The 9,089-nt window shown below is 40.8% G+C and overlaps 1 protein-coding gene across 2 annotated transcripts in view; it reads left to right on the top strand.

Moving 5' to 3' along the window:
* Positions 1–1,210: 1,210 nt before the first annotated feature.
* ppp1r21 (protein phosphatase 1, regulatory subunit 21) overlaps positions 1,211–9,089 on the top strand; it is a 12,293-nt gene continuing 4,414 nt past the window's right edge. The window contains exons 1-16 of one of the 2 annotated variants that reach the window (XM_023411725.2): positions 1,211–1,891; positions 2,824–2,892; positions 3,846–3,962; positions 4,226–4,327; positions 4,435–4,599; positions 4,694–4,752; positions 5,142–5,236; positions 5,471–5,523; positions 5,856–6,005; positions 6,130–6,231; positions 6,322–6,410; positions 6,500–6,636; positions 6,835–6,927; positions 7,266–7,393; positions 8,000–8,149; positions 8,436–8,528. In XM_023411725.2, the coding sequence (XP_023267493.1) occupies positions 1,832–1,891; positions 2,824–2,892; positions 3,846–3,962; positions 4,226–4,327; positions 4,435–4,599; positions 4,694–4,752; positions 5,142–5,236; positions 5,471–5,523; positions 5,856–6,005; positions 6,130–6,231; positions 6,322–6,410; positions 6,500–6,636; positions 6,835–6,927; positions 7,266–7,393; positions 8,000–8,149; positions 8,436–8,528 (1,662 nt within the window). In that variant the 5' untranslated portion in view covers positions 1,211–1,831. Of the gene's footprint in view, positions 1,892–2,823; positions 2,893–3,845; positions 3,993–4,225; positions 4,328–4,434; positions 4,600–4,693; positions 4,753–5,141; positions 5,237–5,470; positions 5,524–5,855; positions 6,006–6,129; positions 6,232–6,321; positions 6,411–6,499; positions 6,637–6,834; positions 6,928–7,265; positions 7,394–7,999; positions 8,150–8,435; positions 8,529–9,089 lie in introns of both variants that reach the window. The other variant, XM_023411724.2, reaches the window with a different exon arrangement.

The following is a 9,089-nucleotide window of genomic DNA, read 5'->3' as shown; positions in this document are numbered from 1 at the left end:
AGGACTGTGGGATGAACACAGTGTGACCCTGAACAAGGGCTTGTCTGACTAGCCTCAGGCCCATTGGCACAGCTCTATTGTTCAATAGAGTCCTGTGTGTCGACTGGAAGAGGGGGGCTTCTCCCTACTGACTGCCTCAATTCAGCTGGAAATCAGAGCAGCATCACCTCCCCCCCTCCCACACGGCCCTAGCAACCACGCCACGCCGACAGTTGCCAGGCAACCAGACAATGCTGGAGCCACTGGCTGTGGTGTGCGTGTGAGAGAGTTTGTGTTTTGCCTGTATGCATTTAAGATCAGGAATAGAGAGACAGCAGCAGAGGAAATGTCTTTCTTTGGTACAAAACATTCAACCCTTTTGTGAATACTTAACATGTTACAAATTTAACAGCTGGTAGAATAGGAACTCCTCAGTTATGATTTCTTTAAAGAGATAGCAATACTCTGGTGAAAGTATAAAGAGATTATTATGGATTAGGTGAAATTAATCGTGTCGGATTTGAGCAGTGATGGCTGCATTAGCAACATGTCGTTTCACTTCTAGTCTAAACGAGGTCATGTGCGTTTTAAAGGGAACTCACTGAGACTATCCTTGACAGTGCTGCAACCCACTTGTTATTTTTTGACCTGGTTTTTGTTAATGCCACCCTTACCAGACTCAAACTCAGCAGTAAATAATTTATCAGTGACATCACATCTCTTAATTGTAAATGGCATTAAGTCTCTTACTGGAAAACATAAGGAGAGGAAAGGATGAATAACAGTAATATCATTTTGCGTCATACTAAAATCACATCCAGACCTCCCTATAACTGCCCGTACAATACAAATGTAAAATATATTACAGTATATTTTTAGGTTACAGTATATATCACCAGTGTAAAATGTACACATCTTGTTTATTTTTTTCCTTTTAATTTGATCCCCCCTCATTAATGAATTATTGTTATCTACAGTGGTGGTAGAAGTATTCAGTGTAAAAATACACTGCAAAATATATGCAAAGTATTAAAATAATATAAGAGGTCTTTATGCAGATCGATCTATCTATCTATCTATCTATCTATCTATCTATCTATCTATCTATCTATCTATCTATCTATCTATCTATCTATCTACCTTCCTACCTTTCGAGACAGTCAAACACTAGACGGCGCCCTCTTTACAGCAGCTCACCACTTTTCTGTTTTCTGAACTCTGACCTCTGTACTTGAGTCTGTGGTTAGAGCTCATTCGAGGGGGAGGATTTTGCGTGTTAGAAAATGAAAGTATTCGTTTAGATGAATTGATTATTAAAGCTGTTTCAGTAGCTTAGCAGCAGCTACACTCCCTCTCTGATACCATTTGCGGAGGCAGCGGTTCCACGACTGCTGTCACATACACTGACCTAGCCTACATGTGTTGGTCGGTGTCGGGATTTGTTTTGCTACATAGCTAGTTAGCTCTCGGCTAGTGAGCTAGCTAGCCGGCTCTGTCACAGCTAGCAGTGCTAACGTAAAGAAAGCATCGCTGTCAACTCGGAGTAACATCCTGCTTCAGAAATCATTGTAAATCAGATGACTAGCAACTGCTTCTTCCCCCGGGACTCGTGACAGTTCATCTGTCACAATGTATCCGTGGTCGGTTGTACCAAGTAACGGACAGCGTGACAGCGAGCTAGCCCACCTGAGTTGCGTATAGCTCACCGTGTCAACCGTCAACATTTCAAGCAGCGGACAGTGTGAAGCCAGGGTTTGGACAAGCTAACCGGACAACCATCGGCTAACCGGGCTAGCTAGGATAACGTTATCTAGCATCAACGGTTAGCGACGGGATAACGTTTCCAACGACAATGGCTAACGTTACAGACCTGCAAACAAAATACAGCAAGCTGGCTCAGGAGTACTCAAAGGTAAAACACTCGACCATTTCTGCTCAGTTTTATGTGGATATATTAAAGTTGGTTGTGAATGATACACATACAGTTATGACGAGGGGGAAAGAGACAGAAGCTGCAGATGTGTAGTTAGCGTTAGCCATCTTTTAATGATTCATGCATCTAAAACCAGTGACAGATATTTTTCAGACATATTAGAGCAAAGAAATATACTCAGTCGTTGGGGTGCACCTAGCCATAACTAATAAATAAATTCTACTATTGATAAGGTTATAATGTCTCATTTTTGATCCAAAGGTTTAAGTTTGTTTGAGTATAGTCATATGATATTAACATTGTGATATAAGACTTGATATTTCGTGGGATTGTGGTTCATGCTGCAATTTACCATTGTTTTGATTATGAAAATATCAGGCAGGTGTACCTCTGGTGATACATGGCAGTTGCCACATTTTGACATTTCAAGTTGCCAATGAACACCCTGTGTTCAAGTGCTATAATGGCAATTTTTTATTGAGAGACAGTAAAGTGACAGTAAAGCCTGTGTTTTCTCTTGTAAGCTGTATGTGCCCTTTGTTTCTGTGTCAGCTGACATCATGGGGAGCATGTGCTGTTTCCTGTTCAACTCTGATCTTGCCGTTAGCCAAGAACCATATCCTGCTCAAAAAGTGCTGACTGCGTAACTGTCACACACACTGACATTGTGGTTAATATACAATTTTCTTACAGGTCGTTAACCACAGAATAAAGAGCTTTGAGTTATAAATATTTTGGTGTAGAATAGGATGTAAAAATAGTAACCATACAGAAGCATATGACAGATTTTTTGTGTAAAGGCAAATGTAAAAACAGCTGAAGATGTGGCATACATAGATACATGTTTGCATCGCAGTCCTGACCAGTGATCATTTTTTATGTTATGTGTTATGTCTCAACATTTTTCACAGCTCCGTGCCCAGAATCAGGTGTTGAAGAAGGGAGTCGTGGATGAACAGGCCAACTCTGCCTCCCTAAAGGTAAAGTCATGTCTAAAAGCATACATTGAAAACAATACAATACAATACATTGCAAAATACAATACAGTACAATACATTGGAAACTGCTTGCAGTGATCACATCTGTCTGGGGTCAAATTGATCACTGTAAGTGGATGTTTATTATAACCAAATTTTTTTTCTTTTTCTTTATTTCTCATGCATATTACCATCTAATTGACATTTGTATATTTATTACATGAATATAAAGGAATGAAATGGACAGCTTCGCGATTTATTTATTTAAAGATGGAATAACATAAATTGCCATGTTGCACTCTCCTGATCCAAGTCTGAATGGTTTGGGTGAAAGTATTACACTCCACTCATATAACATACCTGCTGCTCTGAGAGAGTAGGGATGATAATTACGCACTGTAAAAATCCAAAAATGGGAGCAGAGCTGGAATGGGAGGGCAAAATAAGAGAGACACACCCACGGAGAACATGTGTTGGGCAAGCAGGCAGGAATAGTTGTTACCTGTCATTACACATTTGCCCTTAAAAAAACAAGTCCAAATGAGTTAGAGGAGAGCCTAAACATATGACAGCTTGCAGTAGTAGGCTACAACAGTACTACAGTTTTTTTCCCCATATGTTGTCATGTATGAAAAGACCCAAAATGAAGCTTTGTAAAGGAATGATTCTGCCTCAGGGTTTTGATCCATCCACACCACTGTTACAGTGGTCACAATAAGTGGTTTCCACTGTGATTATGATAAGAGCCATCTACATTTTCATATCTGCAAAACAAATTCAAATTCTGACTAGTACTTGTTTCTATTAGTTATGGTGCCTTTTCAATCAAAGCACAGAATTATTTCATCATGATTTCGAGGTAGTGATTTACTTGATGTGTTGGTTTGCAGGAAGACATTTACAGCGATGTTATGCACGACATGTGTTTGTCACTGTACCCATTTTTCCCTCTACAGGAGCAGCTGAAGCAGAGGGACCAGAGCCTGAGGAAGCAGGAGCAGGAGATGGACAGTCTTAGCTTCAGGAACCAACAGCTGGCCAAGAGAGTGGAGCTGCTGCAAGAGGAGCTAGCTGTTAGTGAAGCCAAGGGCAAAAAGGGGAAGGTGATCATGAGGGGGGGAAATACAAGGGAGTGGCTACTCGGTTGTGTGGAGGATGTACAGGATGTATTATGTAATTTTTGTAATGGACATAAATATAATTTGATAGCAAAAATATTACTTTTAAGAGTGATTATAGAATTTGCAAACTCAGTAAAGATTAGAATTAAACACTAATGTTTGTGGTGCCAAACGATCACGATTAACAACCCTTCTTCTATCTCCACTTCCTCCAGACTAAAGTGGATTCTCCCTCACAGCATGGCCTGCAGACCCAGAGTGTTTTTGATGAGGACCTGCAGAAAAAGATAGAAGAGAATGAGCGACTTCATATCCAAGTAAGCAGCCACGTCATGTTTATACCAGCCTGTCATTGTTCTGCATACACAGTATTTAAAGTTAATGCAGTGGCGGATGGCTCTGTTCTCTGACGTGTCTTTGTTAGTTCTACGAAGCAGATGAGCAGCACAGGAGGCAGGAGGCCGAGCTGAGGGCACGACTTGAGGAGCTGGAGAAAGACTCCGAGCAGCACCAGGCTGTTGTGGACGGACTCACCACTAAGTACATGGAAACGATTGAGCGGCTGCAGAGCGACAAGGCACGCTTAGAGGTGAGGATTATCAGGAGGAGGATGAAGAACATTATGTGATTGTCAGTTTTAATTTAGAGCTCATTAAAATGTGTACTTTCATTTTGTCTGATAGGTGAAAGCACAGACTCTGGAGAGGGAAGCAAAAGAGTGCAGAATGCGAACAGAGGAGTGGTAAATCTAGTTTTTATTCACCGTTTGAGAATAATTTAATCCACCATTGTGATGGAGGGACTTTTACAGGAAGTGCATATTGATATAGAGTTACAGTATAGTTCATGTACATGTTACTGGTAGAAGAAAGACGCAAAAATATTTCTTTATATCTGTTAAAAAAAGATATCAGCATCCTTCATCTTGGTGAACTGGATTATGATTTACTGTCATATACGTTAGCTACATAGAAATGTGTAACTGAAATGTTTCTGATGTAAACCTTGGTTACACACTTTTGCACATTGTAGTTTTGACTCTTAGACTTAATTCAAACTTAATATATTATGTTTTATTCATTGAAATACATCTTTTAATCTATTTATCTCCTGTTCTCTCTGTCTATGCAGTCAGCAGCAGTTGAGGCGGTGTCAGTCAGAGCTGAACAGACAAGTGAAACAAAGCAGCAGTGTAATCCAGGAGAAAGTGCCCTTCAATGACACCAGTGAGTATCACTCGGACAAAAACAATCTGCTGCGGAGCAGACATCTATTTGAGAGCAACCAATGTCTGTGCCACTGATACTGTAACAACATTCTGCCCAGGAGTAAATAGTGTAATGCTACACCACGCCGTAATATTGCGCGCAAGGAGGCAGGAGGCTAAACCATTTAAGCTGTGTTTTTTTGAGTCAGTATAGTTCAGTGGTGGTTTAACTTCTGTTTGTTTGATCCTGCAGAATTTAGTGACTACAACAGCCTGAATGTACCACCACACAATCGAAGGCACCAGGTGAGTAAGAAAACAAACCCACGTGTTAATGGGTATATTGTTAAAATGGATTTACAGCCCCATGTCTTTGTTTCCCCAGTAATTATAACATTTATTCTTCTTGTTTGAATTTTCAGTGCCATACCCAGCTTGAAAAAAATTTTTTTTTTTTTTAAACTTTTTAGCATTCATAATCCTTTTTTTGAATATCCAAGGACACTTAGTATTCATAAATGTAGTGATAATGTCTTAGATACATGCCATATGTCACAGATTAATTCATACAGCTTTATGTCTTAGCAAGAGTAATAATACAGTGCTCTGTGGATTGTGTGTTCTCTCTGTGGATTCAGCTTAAGGCCCGGGACGTGGCAGGTCAGGCTCTGAGCTTTATTCAGGATTTGGTTGCTGCTCTGTTGAACTTCCACTCCTACACAGAGCAGAGAGTCCACATCTATCCCCGGGACTCCTCCATTGAGCCCATCTCCCCTCTTAACCAGAAGGTAAGGCAACAACACCACACAACACCGGAAAGACAGTCTGTCAAATATGATGTCAGTACTGGTCCTGCATGTGGAGTATTATTTACTGTACAAACTCAGAAGCATAATTCTTCTCTTAACCCAGTTCTCTCAGTACCTTCATGAGAATGCAGCCTATGTGCGCCCCCTGGAGGACAGCTTTTTGCAGTTACACCAAAGCATCACAGAGGACACGGTCACAGTGCTGGTGAGTGGTTTTTAGACAGGCATATTTGGTTACGTGTTTGAAATTAACCACTGATTGTGTTTTGTTTTTTTGTTTTTTGTTGAATCGAAGGAGACTGTGGTCAAGCTGAAGAGCTTTGCTGATAATTTCTCCTCATACACTCACTTTCTGCAAAAGATTCTTCCCTACCAGCTGAAAAGGTCAGTGTGTGTGTGTGTGTGTGTGAGAGTGATTTTGATAGAGAAATGGAGTGGAGGAGGCTGATGACTATCTCCACTTTTCCTTTCAGCTTGGAAGAAGAGTGTGAGGCGACTCTTTGTACTGCTGCCCTTACTGCGAAAAACCTGGAGCTGCAGAGTGACATGAAGAGAGTAACTTCTGTGTTTGAGAAACTGCAGAACTACATTAACCTTTTGGCCTTACCCAGTATGTTAACTTTTAAGCTCTTTTTGCCTGAAAGTTCTGTCACTTATCCCAGTTAATGCTAGATTGGAATGATTATTTTACAAATGCACATAAATAATAATTTTTTTCTCTAAGAAATATGGAATTTGAAAAGACCGAAAGACTCATTAAGTCATGATAAGGTATGCTTTTTTTTTAATTGGTGCAATGTTTACTCAGGTGTTCGGCAGGATGCCATGCCACAGAGCAGCACCTCAGCTGTCTTCACCCAGCTGGCTGCCTGCCTACATAGTCTTCACGATGCCGTTAAAGGTGAGCAGCACTGTGAGCTACTTTTGACCCACAACCATTAATGACCAGTGTGACACAGCAAGACTAGTCCCTCGTTTAACCACATAACTGCTGTTGCCATTCATAAAAGTCATTCTCATTTTCTGTTTCCATAACAATGCACCACCTCCTCAGTTTTTGTAACGTTTTATAACATTTGTACAGCCAAAACATATGGTGAATACTTTTTTCTGTTTGTGATTGTGAGCAAATGTAAGCTGTACTTGCTGTTTTACACTATGAAAATACTGTAGCTCAAAAAAAGGGCCAGATGCTTTAAATGCCTCTCCTGCTCTGCTGTTTTCTCCCTGTGTGTCCAGAGATGTCAAAGCACTACAACCAGAAGGCTGGCTTAGAGCAGGAGCTGCCCACCATCACCCAGAAGCTCTGTACCACCACAGAGTGCCTGCTGGGATCTCTGGGCTCGCTCACCAGCAGCACTGGCAAGGTACAACCAACAGAGGGCAGGCAGCAGTCAGGTTTATACAGTATATCGTGTGTCCAAGCAGTTTGTGTTGTTTGTTAGCTGTAATGAGTAAAGGCTTAATTGTGAGTAGCAGTGAGGTTTCACTGCAACTGGATCATGTTGGTAATTTGCCTCTAACGTGATAGCACTGAACGGCAGGACTCAGGTGGGCAGCGGTTAAATGTTCAAAGATGATGTCCAAATCACAGTTTGTACAGCTGCTCCCCAGGCAGAGTAAAAGGATAAATGATTTCTCTTTGTGAGTCAAGTGAACCATTGGCTGAGATGTGTACGCTGATTGGAGGCACAGTCCGGTGGGTTGCAGCATCGAATAACATGCTGGCATGCATAGTGTGGAGTGAGCTGTATTGTGAGAGTGATCATCTCTCCAGGCAAAAGCTTAATTTGTCAGACATTTATTACCATAGACACTTTGTGGTGGAGTCATCTCTCTGCTGTAAACACACTGATTAATTTGTGGTGAAACAGAAAGCAGAGAATCATCGTTGAGAAATGTAAGCGTTAATTAGTGTTTTGTTCGCTGTCCCTTGAATGATACGAGATAATTATATCACTGTTTTGTTGCAGATTGCTACTTTCTTCAGCAACAACTTGGACTTCTTCACATCCTCAGGCTACAGTCCAAGAGGCGGCGCAGTCGCCCTCAACCCCTTGCAAGCAGAGAGTATGCTGGCCAACAAAAAGAAAGCAGCCGCCTATATCCATGCCATCAAAAAGGTGAGTATCATCTTAAATCTGCTGGGTTTACCCAGGTCTCAGCTGGTGACAAAAGGTGACCATTCTTTTGCAGTTAAAGCCCCCAGAGTTCGGATCTCTCTGCCTATAAAGAAAACATCAGTAACGTCTTTCAAATCGCTTCTTAAAACATTCTTTTATGAGGAAGTCTTTGTGAATATTTCATATGTTCCATCTGGTTTTATCTCCCTGCTATTTTATGTTCATGAATTATTGATAAATGTTAATAAATGACTGACTTTACTGCTTGTTTTGTTTTTCATTTCAGCCCAGGCCACAGTCTGTTCCATACAGAGAAGCCCTGTCCAACCGTCGTATACTAACCAGTTCCACTGAGAGCAGGGAGGGACTTACGCAACAGGTACGACCCTCGACGGAGACACTCTTTCTATAAACTATTTCCTTTGAATTGATTCATTTGAATATTTTGCTTTTCAGTTTGAAACGGCTTACTTCTGACCAACAACCAGGCTGTAAATGTTATGTGGACAATATAACCATGAATGAGTCAGTGTGCCAGCCCTAAACTCAGTGGTGTAATAACAGAGATAAAGTCAAAATGGTTCCACATGCAATTATGTTTATTGTGGCTTTGTGTTTTTTGGGGCACATTACAATTAAAGACCAAACTGAAAATGCAGGAGAAGTAGAAACAGCACAACAACAGTGTAAATAGTTGCTGAAAAAATATAGAGGAATTGGAGAAGTTGGTCATAGAAGTACAGAACTGTACAGAAGTGCAGAAATCCGTCTCTCAATATGATACAATGCAGTCATGTGATATTTCGTGTGAAGTGCAAACAGCTGTTCTTTAGGGACAAGGTGTGAAAAATTGAGAATCTTGGCACTTGAGGCTGTGCTTTTTCTATCCTGAGCAAGATTGAAATGTCTTTTTTTTTTTTTTTTTTTTTTTTTTTTTTTT

The sequence above is a fragment of the Seriola lalandi genome, unplaced genomic scaffold (genome assembly GCF_002814215.2).
Source record: "Seriola lalandi dorsalis isolate HSWRI2012SDOR001 ecotype SW California unplaced genomic scaffold, Sedor1 jcf7180002054470, whole genome shotgun sequence".
Classification (NCBI taxonomy): domain Eukaryota; kingdom Metazoa; phylum Chordata; class Actinopteri; order Carangiformes; family Carangidae; genus Seriola; species Seriola lalandi.
The sequence above is the reverse complement of the archived record's forward strand: the minus strand, read 5'-3'. Positions and strand labels throughout refer to the sequence as shown.